At 38.9% G+C, this 23008-nt stretch overlaps 1 protein-coding gene across 2 annotated transcripts in view; it reads left to right on the forward strand.

The window, feature by feature from the left end:
* The window catches only part of lamc3 (laminin, gamma 3), a 169843-nt gene that overhangs the window by 105957 nt on the left and 40878 nt on the right, over positions 1-23008 (forward strand). For both annotated transcript variants that reach the window (XM_017460411.2, XM_017460410.2), the window contains 3 exons: positions 4453-4660; positions 9147-9250; positions 17447-17686. In XM_017460411.2, coding sequence (XP_017315900.1) covers positions 4453-4660; positions 9147-9250; positions 17447-17686 — 552 coding nt within the window. The remainder of the gene's footprint in view (positions 1-4452; positions 4661-9146; positions 9251-17446; positions 17687-23008) is intronic.

The raw sequence follows: 23008 nt of genomic DNA on the forward strand, positions 1-23008 counted from the left end.
CAAATTACACAGTTTAGAAGGATTTGTATAATTAAATTCAAATTTTATTGGTTACATACACAACCACACACAGCATAATTATATGCAGTTAAATGCATAATGAATATTCTATAGCTTCATCATTGTTATTCAGTGTCTTCGCATATGTTCAACAGAGCTACACTTGACGCAATTATAATACTTGCCTGGACACTGATGATTAACTGCTAATGAACACATTTAAATGCCATTTACTAGCTATGCATGTAAAGACAGTGCTATTATGGCCAAACTTTGCCATCAAGGCAGCAGCTATAATAATTTAGAACACTTTTTGATTAGGATGATTAATCTGAGTACTGTACTTTCAAAATTGTAATATGACTTTGGATGAATAGATGGGATTGTCAATATCTAGACCAGAGGAACTTAATTTTGTGCTTGTGCACTTCAGGTTAAAAGAGACTAATTTGTTTTTTTTTTTTCGATACCATCTTGTCTTGCCAAATAACACTCTCAAACTGCACTCTCAGCAGAAAAGTAGAGCAAAGGACTCCCTCAGTATCACTGCTACCTGAGCTACTCGGTTGCTGCATTCCTGTGACTGTAAAATGTGTAGGACCATGGATTGGGGCCAGAGAAAATTTGCTTCGGGACCACCATTTAAAAGACCTAGCTATAGGCCATACATTTTAGCTATTACCATTTATCAGATGTTAATTTTTGATTTTTTTTAAAACTGGACAATGTACACCCCCAAGCGGTACTGAGAGAATGACAGCAATGACTTTTAGGTTGCTAGTGTGATTGCAGGGTAAGCTCAAACAAAGTTCAGTAAATGTCATCAGGATTCATCACTTTGGAGATGGTTAATTTGTGTGATGAGGAGAAGGTCAGCACCTGTGTTTCATCATGTTTGATCTGCAGAGAGAACAGAAAGTGCTAGAAGTCAAGGGCCTATTCAGTTCTGTTTCACTCTTATCTTTCAGACAAAGTTTTGTCCCCCAAACCCAACAGCGGTAATTTGTTTCTCCTACTCTACCCATTCCTCGTCACTACCTGTGTGCCATGCAAAACCAAATGAATGTCCTCTATCCTAATGGCCGAGCAATGCAACTGTGCAGGAATAGCCTATTTCTAGATATGACGGTATATTTCAATTTGCATGCTGTGTGAGTTTTACAATTTTACCCAATGAAGAGTACTACTGTTATAGCCATTTAAGCAAAATTATTATGTTTGTTGTATATTTTATATTCAGTTATGTATTCAGTATTGGTACACTATGAAGTGGTTAATATTCAGTTTTTGTATGACATATTTACATTGTGTAAGTATTTAAATAGATTTAAGTTAATTAAGTTACTGTGTAGAGGTGTATCACAGAAATTGCAGTCATCATTTGATAAGATTGCCAGAAATTGCAGTTAATTAAATGTGGGAAATATTTTCCACAATGAAAAAAACAATGTGGCCAATTTTTCACCTAATCACTTTACTTAAATTCACATACACTATTATGGCCAAAGGTTTGTTGATACCAGACCATCACACTCATGTGTGCTCTTTTAAACATTCCATTCCAGATTAAGCTAACCCCTTTGCAGTTATAAAAACCTCCTCTGTTATGGGAAGGCTTTCCACTAGATTTTGGAGCATGACTAAGGGAATTTGCCCATTCAGCGATAAGAGCAATAGTGATGTTGGGTGATGAAGCGCGGGGTGCAGTCACATTAAAATTCATCCCAAAGGTGTTCAGTGGGGTTGAGGTCAGGAATCTGTGAAGGTTACTTTCCCAAATTTTTCCACTTCAACCTTGACAAACCATGTCTTTATGCACCTTGCTTTGTGCAGAGGGACAGTGTCATGCTGGAACATGTCTCAGCCCCTTAGTCCCAGTGAAGAGAAATTGTAATGTTACCACATACAGTGACATCCTATACAGTTGTCTGCTTCCAAGAAATGTTTGAGGGAAGCCCACATACGAGTGTGATGGTCTAGTATCCAAAAACTTTAGTCAATAAAGTGTATGTACAGTACCTCATTTTATAGCCTTTGGGCACTTACTGGAACCTTGGCACTAACTAGTGTTCTTGCTGTTACAGCCTATAGGTAATGCTCCGGATAATGTGTAAGGGGCATCTTTGCTAGATATATAGCAATGTAGTTAGACACATGCAAGAATTAACATGAGCTAGCTAGCTAGCTAACAAATCCAGAAAGCTACTGAAACAATAGTTAGCTAGCCAGCTAATGCCTTGGTTAGTGAACATAAGACCAGAGTAGAAAAAAGAAAGCAGATTAGATTAGATTTAATATTAGTGTCAATTGTAGACACATAGAAAAGTAATTTATAAAGTAACTACTCCAGTAGTTTTTCACCCGACGATTTTTTACTCTAAGCCGGAATTGAATTATTTTCTTTTAGCTTTGCTCAAATTAATTATTACTACAATACCAGTAATTTTACTCGCCACTGTGTTTTGGTCTCTTTCCACAATGTATGCATTTATGGATCTGTTTCTACCTAATTCTTGCTGAAAGTATTTTTGGCATTTTACAGCATTTTTAGCCTTATCATTCATCTCTAATTCTAATTCAGTCTCGAACAGTAGAGGAGAACATTCCATGCCAGACACTTGCTTTTCAGTTAGTACAAAAGGTCTCTGACCTGAACACACTGAGAACTCTGAAGGTCCTCAGCACCCCCCCCCCCCCCCCCCCCCCACCCACCCTCTTTTTCCTCCAGATGAGTCATGAGCCACGGTTCCTCATGTAGAGCAGCAGGGCACAAGAGAGAAAAACACACACACGATATGTGTTTAACAAGACATTGTTTTGTCTGGGATGAGAATGTTTTTCAGTATTTCGTCTCTGGCAAGCCACATTTCACGAACTTCACAAAAGAAACTCTCAGATACATATTATGATCTGCTTTGAAAGTTCTGATAGTCTAGGTAGTCTCCAGCCAGTTTCCAGGACAGGTTGATCTGGAGCAGTCTTTACCAACTGATTTGTCAGCATGGATTGGATTGATCGACTTCATAATGAAAAATGACTGACAATTTTTAAATCACATGTCTACAATTTTTGGGTTAGCTAGAAGACTTGAATGCAGTACTTTGCATGAATAAGTAGACTAATTCTAGTTGGGTGAAGCAATGAAATCAAGGATAGTTCACTATTTAAAAATTGGATTCTGATTCTGTTTATATGTAAAGTGAAAATTTAGCATACATGATATGTAAGGAATAATCAGCCCTGTGTAAATCAGAGTTACTGTTACCACCCTGAAGTGAATTAATTTCCAACAACAATACATCAGGAAGTGTTTTTTTTCTCTTACTTAGTAAGACATTTTAAGACAGTTTTTACTTATTACAGAATGGCACATCATTCTTTTAAACTGTTTATAGTTACATTTAATGTTCTGTGGAACAAAGGTTCTGTTATCACTTGCATTATAGCAGCTATAGACAGTTTCTCTATCGATTGCCGTCTTGCAGTATGTAATCACATTCCATTACATATGGTAGTATTTTTTCGTTCATTATCCTGTACACTTATGAGCCTATAAAATGGATTCCCTCAAATGCCACCTTCCTTTCGTACATATCATTCAGCTGTCATTTACATGGCAGGATACAACAATGAGAAATCTATCTGCTCTCGTTGTGTTGATTAGGACCACCCTGCTGTAAATGTTTCCCATTTTCTAACTAAAGTGAACACTAACAAGAGTCTGAAAATCAAAGACAATAACACAGACAACTGCATTTTTGCTTCTAGTCATTACTTTTAATGCCACCATAAAGGCAGAAAATAGAACTAATGAAAAGCTTCAATCTCATCAAACGGCTAAATAAAGTCTGTTTTGATACTCCATGGATTTGTACAAGAAATGCTAATGAACAAATGAATATTTCATAAAATTTGTTATATCAGTATGTGTTTGTGTGTATGGCCATGTTTTTGTGTCATGTGTCTTGGTGTGGACCTCAAATGTCCCCAGGAGAACAGGAATATCTGACAGTTTCAATTTTGTGGGGACATTTACATGGAAGGTCCTAGCAAGGATAGGAAGACAAATGATTGCATGTGTGTGTGCATGGAAGTCCACTCTGTGGGGGCTTTTTGAAGTCTTTAATGAGGAGAGAGGAGATGAAAGCCAATTACAAGACCACCCTCTTACACATGCATACATGGATGCCTCAGCACACACATGGCTGGGACATCAGAGAACCCTCCCACTCATCTGCAAAGCACGGATTTTACCCTTATTCCTCCTCCATGTCAGTTGTGGGATTTAGACATCCTTGGTTAAAATCTTCATCAAAAAAAATCAACACATCTTTGAGCTTCCATCAGGTCCCTACTTACAGCCACATTGTGCTCATAACATTCACAGAATCATAGAAAATAACAGGTTCTTAAAGGAACTAATGAGTATTTTTGCTTTGTTTTGTCTAACAGCAAAGTTTCTGGGGAAGCAACTGCTAAGTTATGGCCAGTACCTTACCATGTCATTTACGGCTGAATCAAGTGAGCTGTTGTCCAAGACTGTGACTGTGGTTCTCAAAGGATCTGGACTGTCAGTCAGTGCCAACATGTTTTCAAATGATGTTTTTGAGAATGTGGATAGTGATCCTAGCCACACTCCTCATAACATCTTCACGCTCAGGTATGTGTATAAGAATTTATATAATGTATGTGTACATTGGGCTTCATTTATCACGCAAGATACATCGAAAGTTTTCGTTAAGTCTTTCATAAGAGCATTAAGACAAATGTGGTATTCCTAAAAATGCTGCTAGTATATAATTGTTACTGCAGTTTTATACATGGATAACACTGTCAAATACAAATAACTTGTTTTTTTTTTCAATTACACATGCAATCTTAATAAAAAAAAAATAACTTATTTTGTGGCTGAGCTGGTATGTGCCAATTTATAATGTGCCCTACATACATTAGTGCACTGTGTGCCATCATCAGGCTTCACCCTCCTGCTTTTTCAACATAGTATCGCGAAGGGCACATTGGCATTCATCAAAATATGCACACTTGAGTATGATGAAAAACAGTGTTACCGAACCTTTTGTAAATCTAGTTTGGTTTGGCCTTTTATAAACATTTACAAAAGAAATTAAATGTCATTATTAGTTCCTTTATTTAAATATAGCATCTGTGCACTTGTTTTACTCTTCAAGAGGTAAAATGGTGTTGGTCTGATGTTGATCTTTTCTTGATTGATTTCTGAGGGGTAGGGCTTTATTTAAAGGTGACATCAGGTTTAATCTGAAGTGACTTCTTTCCTGTTTATTCAGGCTCTTTGCATCTGACCATGACAGAAACTGTATCTAGCTACCATTTTTGGCGCATTATGTACATTCATCTTCATTCCTTCATTCTCAGCAACCACTTTATCCTGGTCAGAATTACACTGGATTTGGAGCCCATCCGAGGAATATTGGTCATGAGTCAAAAAGAGACCCTAGATGAGACACCAGTCCATCACATGACACAATACACACACACACACACACACACACACACACACACACACACTCACACCTAGGGGACATTTAGAGTGGCCAATCTAATTTTTGGGTGGTGGGTAGAAGCCCAAGAACCCAGAAGAAACCCATGTGGACTCTACATAAAGAGTTGTAAAAGTAGGCTTCTGATTCCAGTGTCAGCAATGGCATGCAGGTAAATGCAAGGACATAAATGCTGCTTCAATACCACTGTGGCATTGCTTACCGTAAAGCCATATATTTCTTGAGTCGTACCTTGGTTACTGCATATTACGTGACATAGCTTTAGTCTTTAATCTAATATTTAGCTTTTTAAACCATTTTGACAGAGGCTTTAAAGTGATGGAGCATGTAATAAAATTCTTAAAAGATCATTAATAATTAAGAACAGAGCCCTGCAGATCCTCCAATCTTATAATAATAATAATAATAATAATAATAATAATAATAATAATAATAATAATAATAATAATAGCTTGGATTTTCTAAGCACTCAGTGCGGTTTACATTGTATGGGGGGGGGGGGGGGTGTTCCTCCTCCAACCACCACCTGGATGATGTGACAGCAGCCACAGTGTGCCAGAACACCCACCACACACCAGCTATTGGTGGAGAGGAGAAGAGGGTTATGTAGCCATTTCAGGGATGGCAATTATTTCGCCAGGACACCGGGGTTATACCCCTACTCTTTACGAGAAGGAATTTTAATGACCACAGAGAGTCAGGACCTTGGTTTAACATCTCATCTCATGTATTAAGCGGTATTTTTTCTAATATATACATAAGCCAGCACTGATTCTTTTTCATATGTTTTAATTAGGCCTAATTTAATTAATTGAAAATTGATAAGAAATGGTATCACATAACCGATCAGCTTGGCAAGATGCCTCAGGCTTTGGACGCTCTGGGAAATTTGTTTCACTGCAGTAGTTTTGGCATAATCTATGACACTCCAACTAATCTCATCAATGCTGATGAGAAAAACAGTTTATTGTTGATACTAGGAACTAAAGAAAATAACAATGGCCCAGATTCATAACTTAGAATTGCCACATAAACACACTTAAGACTTTAGAGATAATTGGCAAAATAGCATAAATTAGGTAGCAGGGAACAAGGAACATGTAAAAGCAATCCACAGCAAGAGTATGAAGGTTAATGAGAACAGGAAACAAACACTAAATAGGTAAAGTGGAAATCAAAAATGGATAAATGCCGTGGCACTACATACCAATGAATTACAAATGACTGACAAGGATAATCTGGTAGGTCTGTTATACTGAGGAGGGCATTGTACTCTATCTTATGATGAAACTTTTCCATCCTGATGGGAGTGATCTCCTCCTGGGTAAACCCCACCCCCATCCACAGGGCATGAATGGTTAAGGAGTATGAAAATGATAGGAATCATCTGCTATGACCTTCAGACTCACCAGATCTGATTCCATAGGAACACTAGTGAGAAATCTTGGACTGCCATGTTAGACAGCACAATCCTCCACTGTCATCAAGACACCAGTTAAGAGAATGTGCAGCCTTTCTGTGCATGTTCTCCCAGTATCTGTGAGTCTCCTTTGGAATTTGAATTTCCTGTATGTAGTTTTTATAAATGTTGAGGTGGGCAAGACATCTTTCGGTGGAATTTTCTCCCGTTTCACTTTTGGGGGGAAGCAGACTTTGAAATGCTATAACTTTACTTAGGGATATATATTTTTGTTCAGAAATGCCTATTGTTTTCAAATCTGTATATACTGAAAATGTCCAAATTTGACCATGTAAAGAGATGCCATAACATGTGTAGAAAGTCTTCTTGTTTTGGCAATATTGTCCAAGTCTAGCATACCTACAGTAGTAGGAACCAGGAAAAAAAAGTCTGCTCTTTCCACGATTTATAATTAGACTTGTTTTAAAGCTGTCTGCTGTTTGGCAGAGAGCAGACTTCCTGAGTGGAATGGATCAATTTATTGAGGATTCATAAATGAAAGTAAGAAGAAAAGTCTGGGGGGTATACTAGTTATCTGCTATTTCTGCCTGTTTATCAGCAGGGTGTGGATTTCATGAATGCACCAGGAAGCAGTCACATTCACACATCTGTGAATGTGAGAATGTATGCGTCATTGACAGTATTGTTCCCTGACACAGGGAATGTGTTGGTGGGACTTTAATGAGGCCATGAAAATGAGCAATCAGAGCGGAGGGCAATTGAGGAGATGAAGTAGGTATAGGAAAAAATTAAGAAAGTGAAAAATGCAGGAACAAAAATTGTGGGTGCCATTGTGGGTGAGTTCACCAAACTCTTTCAGTGCATTCACACTCCACATGTTACTATCTTGTGGCACCTACGTACTGATTAGAGAAAGAAGAAACAAAGTTGAAATGGTTAAGACAAATAATCAGGAAGCAAGGAGTGTCAAAACACAGCATGAATCACAATCTCTGCAGGTGTATAAAATAAACCAACATAGAAGGACAAGCCAAGCCATAACCGACAAAGGCAAAGTCTGGTCAATCTAGCATTGAGATCAAGAGCTGATTCCATAGCTGGCAAGGTCCATTTTTAGAGAAATTTCAGCGTGAAGAATGAAAGTATTAGGACAGATGTCCATGTTCGACAATCAAGTCAGACTAAGCAAGAAACTATTTACAAGGATTATATACACGTCCTCACCTGAGCATGTCATTGGTTTGTTGCCTGATTGTGTTCATCTGTCCCATGTTAGTTCTTGATCAATTTATATTTTCATATTCTTTTTGGTCATTGGCTGTCACATTATTAGACACTTTAGACACTTTAAAGCACAGCCTTGTTGTCCGTGTTATACTATATGTTTCATTGCACATTCTGTTTTTGATTCTTGTTTCTGGTCCTTAATTCTGTATTGGCCAGTATTATGCCTGCCTTGCTTTATGACCATTGCTATGGATTTTGCTCCAATAAATGCACAGCCTCTCTTTCATTCTCATTAACACACACATTGACATGGTGAAAACATGTATACACACCACTTGGTCAGAACATTTAAAAATAACTAGAAAGCAAAGATTCATTTTGCTCTAACAATGTTAAAATCCTCTCAGCATTGGCACCATTAGGCTATCATAGACTCATAAGATTGGGCGGGGCAAAGCAAGTAATAAATTCACTCTCAATGTGCTTACAAAGTGCACACATTGAGAGCTTGATAAACTTATGCATGCTGAGATCCACTTCCTAATTAGCAGCAGAATAGTTATGGTACATTTATTGTGGTGCTCGGAACTTTCACCACTTTTGAATTTTCTATATATCTGCATAAATATGACCTAAAACAATATCAGATTTTTTAAAACACCTAAAACATCATCAGAAGTCCTTAAAGAAGACAAAGATAACCCAATTAAACATATGAGTCAAAAATAAATAAATTCCTCAATTTCCTCAATAAATAAGTGACCATGTGTAATATTTTGTCTTATTTGTTTAACTGGGTTCTCTTTGGTTATTTATAAGTGCTACTCCAGTACATCTGTTTGGATGACCTGACACTTTGCAACAAGTGCACTGAGTATCTATGCATGGACATGTACACAAATTACATGCACATGCCTATATAAAGAACAGATTTTTATAACCTGCTTTTTAATCTATAGGTTAACCGAAACAGAGGTGAATCCATCACTCACTCCATTTGAGTTTCGACGTTTGCTCAACAACCTGACTGCGCTACTCATCAGCAATGTGGGAGGACATAACTGTGAGTGTTACTTTCTATTTAAGTGTATGTTTGCAAGTGTTTCCAAACATAATAAAATAAAGCAATGCCTACATGAGGTATCTTGATGAGTAACTAGTATCATAATAGACAATGTTCAAATAGATAAATTATTAGGATCATTTAAGTCTACTGAAACATAAAACCATATTTTATTCCTAGCCTTAGAGCAAATTCTATGCTGTGTATATGCTATGTAAAGAGCCAAAAATTAGCCTACCTTATTGGCACGTTAAACATTTTCTAGTGAACATTGTCAGTAATCTGAAAATAAGGCTCAAATTAAAACACAGAATTAGAACTCCTAGACAAAGTTTGGAAATATGAACAGATTCTGCAGTAGGACTACACAAGCTGAAACACAGCCAATGTGCTGTTTTGGTCTCGGTCTGCACAATATAGCAGGGATATTGCATTTTGTAGTGTTTTGAGCGAGAAACCACCAGCATGCCGATTGCAACATGCAACAGAAAATACATTCAAAGTGTAAAAATACACTTGAGCATGCGCAGAGCTAGTGTTCAAGGTTTCACTAACTGAAATAGAAACATGCTACAAGCAGCATTGTTTCTAGGTCTAATGTAAAAAATGGCTTTATGGCAGAATCCAAGCCTTTAGGTGAGCAGTTGAGGGTCAAGGGCTTGCTCAGTGGCCCAACAGTAGCTTTTTAACAGTGTTGGGACTTGAACTCACAACCTGACTATTACTAGTTGAGAACTTTAACCTCTGTGTTAAATTTGAGCTAGCATTTTGTGGTCTGCCGGCCAGATCCAGCCTTAATCTTCAGCCTCAGTGGTTGTGCCTCAATCAGCAGTACTTGTTTCATGTAGTGCAGGAGTCCTCAAACTATTTGGAGCCAGGGACCATAACTGATTGATAATACTGGGTTATGACTTCCATTGCTGAAATTACATGTAAAACATAAATAAACGAATGGACTCCCTAGCTTTGTCCCCAGACCCCATTATGAAAATCACAGGCATAATGTTTATGGAGCTCTTTAAGGTTGAATTAATTTTTGAATGTCGCTCTGATTATTACACATAAGTGTAGGACTAAATTTGATTTTGATTTGTACATTTCTAAGAATTTTTGGACCCTAGGCTAATATTTTCCACCCTGGACCTTGTCCCCTCTTTATACTAAATTAAAAACATAGGGAACTCCTTGTCAAGGAATAATATGTACATATACTCATGCACAGAAACAGATACAGTATCTCACAGAAGTGAGTACACCCCTCACATTTTTGTAAATATTTGATTATATCTTTTAAATAAATCTTATATATATATATATATATATATATATATATATATATATATAGAGAGAGAGAGAGAGAGAGAGAGAGAGAGAGAGAGAGAGAGAGAGAGGGAGAGATAGATAGATAGATATTATTTATATTTTATCTTTTTATATTTATGTATAATTTTTTAATCTTTTTATAATTTATATCTTTTCATGTGACAACACTGAAGAAATGACACTTTGCTACAATGTAAAGTAGTGAGTGTACAGCTTGTATAACAGTGTAAATTTGCCGCCCCCTCAAAATAACTCAACACACAGCCATTAATGTCTAAACCGCTGGCAACAAAAGTGAGAACAGCCCTAAGTGAAAATGTCCAAATTGGGCCCAAAGTGTCAATATTTTGTGTTGCCACCATTATTTTCCAGCACTACCTTAACCCTCTTGGGCGTGGACTTCACCAGAGCTTCACAGGTTGCCACTGGATTCCTCTTCCACTGCTCCATGATGACATCACGGAGCTGGTGGATGTTAGAGACCTTGTGCTCCTCCACCTTCCGTTTGAGGATGCCCCACAGTTGCTCAATAGAGTTTAGGTCTAGAGACATGCTTGGCCAGTCCATCACCTTCACCTTCAGCTTTTTTAGCAAGGCAGTGGTCGTCTTGGAGGTGTGTTTGGGGTCATTATCATGCTGGAATACTGCATACTGATCATGCTCTGCTTCAGTATGTCACAGTACATGTTGGCATTCATGGTTCCCTCAATGAACTGTAGCTCCCTAGTGCCGGAAGCACTCGTGCAGCCCCAGGCCATGACACTCCCACCACCATGCTTGACTGTAGGCAAGACACACTTGTCCTTGTACTCCTCACCTGGTTGCCACCACACATGCTTGACACCATCTGAACCAAATAAGTTTATCTTGGTCTCATCAGACCAAAGGACATGGTTCCAGTAATCCATGCCTTAGTCTGATTGTCTTCAGCAAACTGTTTGCGGGCTTTCTTTGCATCATCTTTAGAAGAGGCTTCCTTTGACAGCCATGCAGGCCAATTTGATGTAGTGTGTGGCATATGGTCTGAGCACTGACAGGCTGAACCCCCACCCCTTCAACCTCTGAAGCAATGCTGGCAGCACTCATACGTCTATTTCCCAAAGACATCCTCTGGATACTGAGCACGTGTACTCAACTTCTTTGGTTGACCATGGCGATGCCTGTTCTGAGTGGAACCTACGTTGTTAAACCGCTGTATGGTCTTGGCCACTGTGCTGCAGCTCAGGGTCAGGGTCTTGCCAATCTTCTTATAGCCTAGGCCATCTTTATGTAGAGCAACAATTCTTTTTTTCAGATCCTCAGAGAGTTCTTGCCATGAGGTGCTATTTCGTACTTCCATGACCAGTATGAGTGTGAGAGCGATGACACCAAATTTAACACACCTGCTCCCCATTCACACCTGAGACCTTGTAACACTAACAAGTCACATGACACCGGGGAGGGAAAATGGCTAATTGGGCCCAATTTGGACATTTTCACTTAGGGGTGTACTCACTTTTGTTGCCAACAGTTTAGACATTAATGGCTGTGTGTTGAGTTATTTTGAGGGGACGGCAAATTTACACTGTTACACAAGCTGTACACTCACTACTTTACATTGTAGCAAAGTGTCATATCTTCAGTGTTGTCAAATGAAATGTTATAATCAAATATTTACAAAAATGTGAGGGGTATACTGACTTTTGAGAGATACTGTGTCTTGGCTATGAAAAATATGATGCGTGTCCCAAATGAATCCTTAAACAACACTTACCACCTGAAGGCTTTGGAAAAGAAGTAACATTCAACAAAGAATAAGCTTCTATTTCATTGCCATTGCATTTTCTCTCCCACTGGAAATGGATTATTAGGCCATTATTATTCATTTGTCAAATGTCCCATTACAACCCTGGCTGCTTTCTTCTGCAACACACTCACACACTGACAGCTTGAGGTACTCTGCTTGAACACTGCCAGAGAGATATGTGCTGCTTCTGCACGCGCATGCCTTTCTCTGTAGGTATGTGTAGCAAAGGCTAAGAATGAGCCTCTAGGTTTGGTTATACCATTGTAAAATGGCTCACCATACATAGTGTGTACATCTATGTATGTAGCCATATGTACACATAGGCAGGTATGTTGGTTCCAGCATGGTGTGTGTGTGTGTTATCCCTTTATCATTATTCATAAGAGCTGTGGGTACCTGGGAAAAAGAAAAACCCTTCTCCTCCACCATGTTTCTCTTCTGCTCCCTTCAGCCTATACTGATTAATTAATCTCCACTTTATTTATTTATATGCATATCGAAAATTCACTCTACCAGCATCAGCAGTCTGAACAAGTGAGAGATAAAGAGAATATGATGGTAGAAAAAAAGACAAGAAGGTGAAAGCTGGCTCTTGGGAATTCGTATGAATTTGCAATCGGCAAAGTGTGTTGGTTATTCAATAAAGGGCAGAGATTTGAAGACTGGAAAGTAGGGATAGAGCTAAATTATCGTATACGTTACAGAAACTCATGAACAAACTAAATAATGAATAACAATCCAGAAAATGCGTAGACTGTGGGTGCGTACTGCTTAAGAAGAGATTCAGTATATATAGAAAAATCCCAAACTATTGATGCCTGGATGATGGAATACTAAAGGAAAAATTTAAGTTAAATATGATCATGATATCACTATTATATGTAACTATTAAGTGAAATGAAATGAAAAGTGACATTTTAAATAATTAAATACCTTAGAGTAAACTGTGATCAGTCAGGTATCTGCTGGATAATGTGTCTGTATCTGTTTAAACTAATTACCTACAATGCTGTTCCACTACCTTTGGATATTGCTGCCAGCAGGACGGAGCCCTTGCTTCATCTCTATCTAAAAAGAGTTCTGCAACAGTGCTTTAGTCTTTAGACTGTTCAGCTTTTATACCACCTCACCTGTACACTCTGATCAGCTTCAACTTTCATGCTAGTACCACTGTCAACACCACTGCACTCACCATTTTGTCGATTGCTAACTATTCGAGTCGAGCCTCTGCTGTGACAAACCTTTCCTGGGGCAAAGGTTCATCTTCCAACAGGACAACGACCCTAAGCACACAGCCAAGATAACAAAGGAGTGGCTACAGGACAACTCTGTGAACGTCTTTGAGTGGCCCAGCCAGAGCCCAGACTTGAACCCGATTGAACATCTCTGGAGAGATCTGAAAATGGCTGTCCACTGACACTCCCCATCCAACCTGATGGAGCTTGAGAAGTCCTGCAAAGAAGAATGGGAGAAACTGCCCAAAAATAGGTGTGCCAAGCTTGTAGCATCATACTCAAATAGACTTGAGGCTGTAGTTGGTGCCAAAGGTGCTTCAACAACGTATTGAGCAAAGGCTGTGAATACTTGTGCAGATGTGCAGATCAACTAGCAGATGTTTTCCCTGACATCTTCAACATCTCCCTGAGCAGCACCATCGTTCTAACGTGCTTCAAGGCTACCACCATCGCCCAATGCCGAAGAAGTGTCCAGTGTCCTGCCTCAATAACTACCGTCCCATTGGACTCACATCTATCATCATGAAGTGTTTCGAGAGGCTCACCATGAGGCACATCAAGACCCTGCCGCCCCACTCACTGGACCCACTGCAGTTCACGTATCGCACCAACCGCTCAAAAATTATGCCATCGCCACCACCCTACATCTGGCCCTCACCCACCTGAACAAAAAGGACACCTACATTCGAATGCTATTCATAGACTTCAGTTCAGCATTCAACACAATCATTCCTCAGCACTTGATTGGAAAGCTGAACCTACTGAGCCTGAACACCTCCATCTGCAACTGGATCCTGGACTTCTTGACTGGGAGACCTCAATCATTCTGGATCGGGAACAACATCTCCAGCACCACCACGCTCAGCTCTGGCGCCCCCCAGGGCTGTGTGCTCAGTCCACTGCTGTTCACTCTGCTGACTCACGTCATCAAGTTCGCCAATGACACAACTGTGGTGGGTCTCATCAGTATGAATGATGAGTCAGTATACAGAGAGGAGGTGCAACAGCTAACGGACTGGTACAGAGCCAACAACCTGTCTCTGAATGTGGACAAAACAAAAGAGATGGTTGTTGACTTCAGGAAAGCAGGGAGCAATCAATCTCTACTGAACATCGATGGCTCCTCCATGGAGATCATCAAGAGCATCAAATTCCTTGGTGTTCACCTGACGGAGAACCTCACCTGGTCCCTCAACACCAGCTCCATAGCCAAGAAGGCCCAGCAGCATCTCTACTTTCTGCGAAGGCTGAAGAAAGCCCATCTCCCACCTCCCATCCTCACCACATTCTACAGAGGAACTATTGAGAGCATCTTGAGCAGCTGCATCACTGTCTGGTTCGGAAATTGCACCTCATCGGATTGCAAGACCCTGCAGCGGATAGTGAAGACAGCTGAGAAGATCATCGGGGTCCCCCCCATCACAGACATTTACACCACACGCTGCATCCGCAAAGAAGCAACCAGCATTGTGGATGACCCCAAACACCACTCACATACACTCTTCACCCCCCTGCCGTCTGGAAAAAGGTACCGAAGCATTCGGGCCCTCACAACCAGACTGTGTAACAGCTTCTTCCCCCAAGCCATCAGACTCCTCATTACTCAGAGACTGGACTGATATACGCGCACACACACACACACACACACACACACACACACACACACACACACACACACACACACACACTGAACTGAACACCATGCAACTCCCATTGAAATATTTGCACATTCCTGCATTGACACTGTTGCATTTTTTTTGTTGCTACTGTATTATAAAAATATAGTATCTAATTTGTGTCACTATATACATTTTATATACACTTTACCTGGCTGCTACCACAATAACTGCTATGTTCATATTTGGTATAAGCTAATTTGCTGAATACTCAGTCATAGCATGTTATATTTACATATATACCATTTTTACATTATATTGTTACTCCTCTGTTATATCAGACACTTCCACACTAAAACTGTGTACTGTTCAGCGTTACACTATCACTTATTGTACCTATTGTCCTGTTTTAGTAGTACTGTACTGTCCTGTGTTGTTAGCACACATCTGCACGTGCACTTTATGTAGAATGTTTGTGGATCTTATTAGTTCTGTGTCTCATATTGGTTAGTGTGTTGTTTTATGTACCACCATGGTTCTAGAGGAATGTTGTTTTGTTTCACTGTGTACTGTACCAACTGTATATGGCTGAAATGACAATAAAACCACTTGAACTTGAACTCATTATTATGAAATGTAACATGCTTGTGTAGCTGATGTTATCCTCATAGCTAAAAGAGAGATGTGGGTTTGACTTAGTGGAAGTTCTGCTGGAATTTGATAGTCTGGAATCCACTTTTGATCATTAACATTAATTTCATGCACCGTAAGTGCTTTTATAGACTGTTTATGGATTTGTCAAATTTTTTATACATCCCCTCATGCAGTTTCCTGTAGAACATTATGATTAGAAAACAAATAAACCTGAACCATTGCTGAATCATTTGAAATAAGATGGAATTTGCAAATGTGAAAACTCTGTCAAACTGTCAACAATAAAACGTGGCAAATTTCTGACAAACGTTTTGTGGAAATGCAGATGAATCATACTACTGATTTAACTTTCTAACGTACAATTTGTGTTTGTATTTTTTTTTTCTAGTTAGAGCTAGATAAGAATTGCAAATAATAAAGCAACCAACAGTGGCAAAAGAGGTTATGGGTACTTTTTGATGTAATGGTTTGTATGCACATTGCCTTTACCAAGGGTTTTGAATGTTGTATTTACATATATGGTAGGTTATAGAAGATAATCACTAATCTAATTAATTTACTTCGTAGAAGTCAGTTTCTATCAGTGCTAGCTTGAATTCCGTTATCTTATCTCAATGTCTTGGGCTCTTTCAATTTCCTGTCTTGTATGTGCTTGCCTTTCTTCATGGGAAGGATCGATACAAAAGGGACCAAGTTGGTCCAAAGTCAATTAAATTCAAAATGTCTGTCACTGAACTTGAGACAGCCCGAATATTTAACCTTTACTCTGATGTATGAATGTTTTTGCTTAAAGGAATGGGCTAATATATCTTCCTCTGCACCTCTTCAAATGAGTGTCATTAATCTTTGTAACTTCCATGGTCTAAAAACATGTTAGTTTGAAGGCAGTGGTTTGCAGTTCACTTCCTGAAGTATCCCCGTGCTCTCAATACACCAGCAAAATATAAACTACATCATGGTTATATAGGAGCAGAAAATTGGGCACTAGTGAACCAGTGCTGGGAATTCTTGGTCTAAAAGAACACATCAACATTTGTCTATTTTCCATGGATCTCTTCTTAATTAGGTTTAGAGTTATTTTTCTTGTGTTATATGTGTGTGTGTGTGTGTGTGTGTGTGTGTGTGTGTGTGTGTGTGTGTAGCAAGGTTTGTATATTTGTGCTTTATAAAGTTACATGTTAGCAATTTAACTGAGGCTCTTTACAATAGTGTGTGAGGGTGGCTGACTTGAGTGCGCAGAGCTTTATCAGGGGGTGGAGTTTTTGTATATTTTGTTTTTTTTCTTTAAATATCACCCCACCCTACATCCGATTCACACCACCTTGTGCTCATCTTTAATGATCACACTCACTGATACTGCTCTGCATGCTCCACTGTTTAACAATACTGTTAAACTCTGTAATGTGTTTTATCAGGTTAGCTCCTCTAGAGATTTTCACAGACCTTTTTTTTTGTTGTTAAACAAGTTCAAGTGCAAAATGAGAACAGTATCAGACTGATACAGGATACCAGTAGTCTTGACATACTGTACAAATAATAAATAACCTTGACTTGACCCTTTCATCCTCTTCTCCACACACAGATACCTCCCAGCTGTCTGGGGTGACACTGACTTCTGCGACACTGAGTGAGTCCTATTCAGACATCCCCCTTGCACCACCTGCCCTCTGGGTTGAGGTGTGTGCGTGCCTACCAGGATTCATGGGACAATTTTGTGAGCTGTGTGCACCAGGTTTTACCCGAGACAGTCCTAATGGCGGGCCATATTCACCCTGTGTGCCATGTAAATGTAACCTGCATGGGACGTGCCATCCAGAAACAGGTCTGTGAGATAACATGGGTAAAAAGAATTCAACTCCTTTTCATAATACTTTTATGATTTTATTTCATATGGCTACTTTCAAGTCAAAATGACCTGAATATAATCTCTATGTGACCCTAAAGTGCTTATCTTTGCTTGTTAATTAGAGAGCATGTGACAAGTGCAGCTTTGTTCCAATTTCAGTAAAACTTTAAAATGGGTCAGTTTGTCCAAAACAGGACATGAGTGTCTCCCAAATTGTTATTGCAGTTGTGGGTAAGCATGTCCACTCCATCAGGTAAAAACATCAATCATATATTCTCTATTTCTTTCTCCACACCTCCATACCAGTCTAATTTCCTTCTCATTTTGCCCGTTTCATCTTGCCTTATTGTTTCACCTGTACCCCCCCTTATCTCCCGCTCCCTCCCTGCCCTAGTTAACAGACTGCATAGTGAGCTGATTGCCTGCAAAGGAAAGGCGAAGTTCATTGCCATCTCCATCTTTCTCATTAGATCTGTGAACCAACCCCTGGCTAATTAATGCTAATATAGGCTAGACTCGTATATGTGCGAGTGTGTGACACAGTAAGAGAGACAAGAGAGAGTGAAAAAAAAATAGCAGGCGTAATGTGTTAAGCTGTTTTTGTTTCTGCTTTCAGGTGCTAATTAGGCTACATTCAGTACGAAAAAGCTTGCTGAAGTCTTTCGTTGTGCTGGCAGTGTGTTTTTGATATTTTATTTTATTTATACCTGGGCAACAAGAAAAATCAGTTACATGTTCCAATATCTCTGATCACTTGAAAAATGGGTGGGTTTAAACAAAATGTGCCATGTTCGAAGCTGTTTAACACACTGTATATATGAGGCTGAAAGGCACATTTCACATGTTGCAACATGTGTGATTCTCTCCCTCAAATATACGCAGAAGCAAAGGGAAATGAGAAGTGTGGGTGATTAAATATTTCATTTAATCTTTTTTTGCAATTAGTGGAGGACAGTTTTGACGGTGAGCTTGTTCACCCACTGAAACCAGGTGTTTTTCAGAGCAGAGATTGGGTTACTTTTAAACCGTTCATGTGCGTGTTTTTTTATTATTATAATTCTAATAGAAATTCTTCATTATTCTAATAACATGGATATTAATACACTACCCGAGGACCTTGGTGAAATAACTACTTATGCAAATTACAGTTGTGCATCAAAGTCTTAAAAGTAGACAAAAAGAACCCAATTAAACAAATGAGACAAAAATATTATACTTGCTCACTTGGTCAAGCCACTGCCCACCAAAAAGAACAATGCTGTCCGTCTGCATTTTGCTATGGTCATGTGCACATGCCAGAATATATTGGAAAAATGTTTTGTGGCCAGATGAGACCAAAATAGAACTTTATGCATTATGTTTGGAGAAAGGAAAACACTGCATTCTAGCATAAGAACTTTATCCCATCTGTGAAATATGGTGGTGATACCATGGTTTGGGCCTGTTTTGCTGCATCTGGGCCAGGACGACTTGCCATTATTGATGAAGCAATGAATTCTGAACTATACTACTGAATTCAAAAGGAAAATATCAGGACATCTGTCTGTGAACTGAATCTCAAGAGAAAGTGAGTCATGCAGCAACACAACGACTCTAAGCAAACAAGTACCGAAGAGTACCACAGAATGGTTATAGAAGAATAAAGCAAATGTTTTGGAATGTCCAAATCAAATTCCTGACCTTAATTCAACAGAAATGTTGGGAAAGGACCTGAAGCAAGCATTTCATGTAAGGAAACCCAACAAAATCCCAGAGTAGAAGCTGTTCTGTACTGAGGAATGGGCTAAAATTCCTCCAAACCAATGTGCAGGATTTATCAACAGTTACTGGAAACGTTTATTTCAGTTATTGCTGTACAAGGGGGTTACACCGGATACTGAAAGCAAAGGTTCACATATTTTTGCCACTCACAGATATGTAATATTGGATCTTCAATAAATAAATAAAGTATAATATTTATCATATTTATAAGTATAATACTAATTTGTTTAATTGGGTTCTCTTTGTCTACTTTTAGGACTTGTCTGAAAATCTGATTGTTTTAGGTCATATTTATGCAGAAATATAGAAAATTCTAAAGGGTTCACAAACTTTGAGATACCACTGTACATATTTATATTCTGCTTGTTCATTGGCTTACCTTTTTACCCTAACCACAGAAATTAGGGTTTTTTTTTTCCTGCACAATGACCAATTGTGATGAAAGGTGCATCTATCTAGCATTTTTGGTGCATTTTTGTACATTTGTCTTTGTTCGTTCATCTTCAGTAACCACTTAATACTAGTCACAGATGCAGTGGATCCTGAGTCTATCCTGGGAACACTGGGTGTAAAGGAGAAATACCGAGTGTGTACTGGCATAAATCCTGGAGTACACCAGTACATCACATGGCACCATGAGCACACAGACACACACTCATTCACAGCTATGGGCAATTTAGAATAGCCAATCCACCTTTGGGAGGTGGGAGGAAACATCCCTGCGACCCTGGAGCTGTGAAGTGGCAACGGTAACCACTGCACCAGCATGTCGCCCTGTTTTCCTGACATTAAGCAAACCTTTAAATGTCCTGCCCCATTTCCCTGTCTTGTTGATCTGCAGTATTTGTCACCCACATCAATCTAAATCAATACAAACAGGCTACTTCACCCAACTAAATACAATTGATGAAGTTACTGAATACATAACAAATATAGCTGGTGTATTGTAGTGAAGGTGAATTGATTAGTCAAAAGATCCAGAGAATGTAGGCATTAGGGATATACACAGGACAATACTCAGTGCATTATCTACAAACAAAGATAATTAATTAACCGCACTTGCTAAATTTATCCAATTAAAGAGGAATTAGTCTGTAGTCTATAATGCCTATGTGCTAGAGTGAACAGCATAAAGAGCATAAGACATAAAATACGTCAGCCAAGGGTTATTTCTATAACTAAAATATTAATGTGGAATTTATAGAGCATTGCACTGCAATCTGATTATGAAAATGTCATTGCACTGGATTTGACAGAATATTGAATCTGACCTAACCATAGCTCTTGAAAATGTATTCATCCAAAATCAGTCCCTTTTTATAGGTTACTGCTTGTGCCAATCGTCAGAAGAATATATGAACTATATCTGACTATCTGACACATTCCAGTGCTGTGATAGTATGTTTTTTTTTTGTGTGTATTTGAATTATGATGGTGAAAATACTGCCTTAACTTTCCAAGGTCGTAATTCTCCAAAGTCTGTTAATTTTTTAAAACAGGTCCTTTGGGCTACTGAGTGGCACAGTCTAATTTGTCTCGCCACAGTTTCATAATGAATCGAAAATATTTTTACACTTCTCATAATAACATTAAAGATCTCTGTTTTGCGCCATTGCTTCGGTAAAGCACCCTCTCCCTGGTTAGTCAGACTGCTCCCCTCCTGGCTAACAAATTTTTCCAGAAATTAGTTCTGATTGGCTGCCTGCCACTGTGATGAACCATCAGCGAAGACACAGACACACTTCATGTGAGTCATTTATCATTATTTATTATTTGTTGATGGTTTTTGATTGATTCTTTTGCAACACACTATATTATGTTATAGTTTAAGTGCAGCTTATCTGATTAAAAGTAAAGTTGTGAGTGAGGTGTAGGACACCTTGTACATGGGACAGAAAGCATAATGATGAAACACAATTGACAAATCTTATTTACAAGATAACAATATGAGTTATAAGTAAATCCTTCACTAAAATTAGTATTTCATCCACTTGAAGCAACGTTGAAGTCAGTGGCTTCAAGTCACAACAGTAAAGTCACAACCTGCTGTTACTGAGCCAATGGTTTATTATCTGGGGGCTCACAATTAATTATGAAGAGTCTTACTGCATGAATGATTATCGAAATGATTATATGATCTGGATAGATCGCGATCTATTAACTTCTCAAGAATGCAAAGGCTAACTAGTAAACTGGTAGAACACTTGAACCTGTCTTGTGACAACTGGTAAAGATGCCCTGTATTTACATATATTACATAATGTAGTATGTTGCAAGGGCATCAACTGAAAACTATTAACAAATTAAAAAAGAAATACATGACTTACATGAATAGTGTCGGTTGAGACAGTCAATTACACTCTGATGTTTGGTACAGATTTGTCACCATAACCATGCCCCCGGACCCCCCTAGAGGGTCAGAGGTCCAACCACCACAGTCTCACAAAATCCTGTGGGAAACACTGCACCCATTTGTTGGGAGATTGCATGGTCTAATCTAGACTATGCCTCAGACTATCCATGGGCAAGAGTCTAGGGAGACAAAAGTGGCTATGTTGGAGGGATGGCATACTGTCGTTTCCCTGTCAATCATAGGACACCAGCCAATCATGAGCTCATGTATGTGGAAGAGGACAGATAGAGCTTTCCTCCAATTGTGTTACGCTGCCCTGTGATGCAGCATGAGCAGCGGGTAGGTGGTTTCACGTGTCTCAAAAAAAGCACGTGTTAGCTCTCATATGAGAGTTGGCTGGTAAGTGGGAATTTTCCCTCTTTCTATCTTTTTCCCCATCACGTTCTCTGACAATTGCCAGGAACTCGGACTCTTTTGATGTGCTGCAAATTAAAACTTCATAGTTCTCCTTATGAGCGTAAAAGCAGTTAGTCCAGTACGAGGATTTTACACTGCAAATTAATGTCAGACACGAGCTGATATGCTTTAAGAGAGAGAGAGAGATAAGTGCAAGGAGGGAGCCAGGGAGGCATTTAATAAAGCACTTTGAGCAGAAAGGAGGAGAGGGACGATGAAAAGGTCAGGGCAGGTGTAAAAGTAAGTTGAAATAGAATCAAAAGCAGAAAGACAGCAAGTGAGGGAGCAAAGGAAAACCTCAGCCAAGAAATTTTTCCATCCCAGGAGAAAAGGAGGAGTTCAGTGTGTTTATTTATTCATGAGAACTTCAAAGTACAAGTGAATGCCAGTTGCAACAGGCACCGTTCAGGGCCATTTAGCTGCTTAAATCCTTTTCAGGTCAGTAAATAGAATTAGGCTTGTGATGAATCCCTGCTGAAAATGGCCTCACTCTGCATTAGCATATACACATGTCATTCTTCATTTTCTTCATATGCCAAAATGGAAACTTTTTCAAACACTTTCAAACCCAATTAGGATTTTTAAGGCTTTTTTTTTTTTTTTTTTAGACTATTCAATCCAGTTTTCCCCTTCAGAAGAGTTTGAGGTGTACTAGGACAGCTGAAAGGATACATCTCTTTGACTTTTATATGTGTCAAAGGAGCTGTGAATTTTGCTGAACTTGCAAA

Source organism: Ictalurus punctatus, chromosome 28 (assembly GCF_001660625.3).
Source record: "Ictalurus punctatus breed USDA103 chromosome 28, Coco_2.0, whole genome shotgun sequence".
Lineage (NCBI taxonomy): Eukaryota > Metazoa > Chordata > Actinopteri > Siluriformes > Ictaluridae > Ictalurus > Ictalurus punctatus.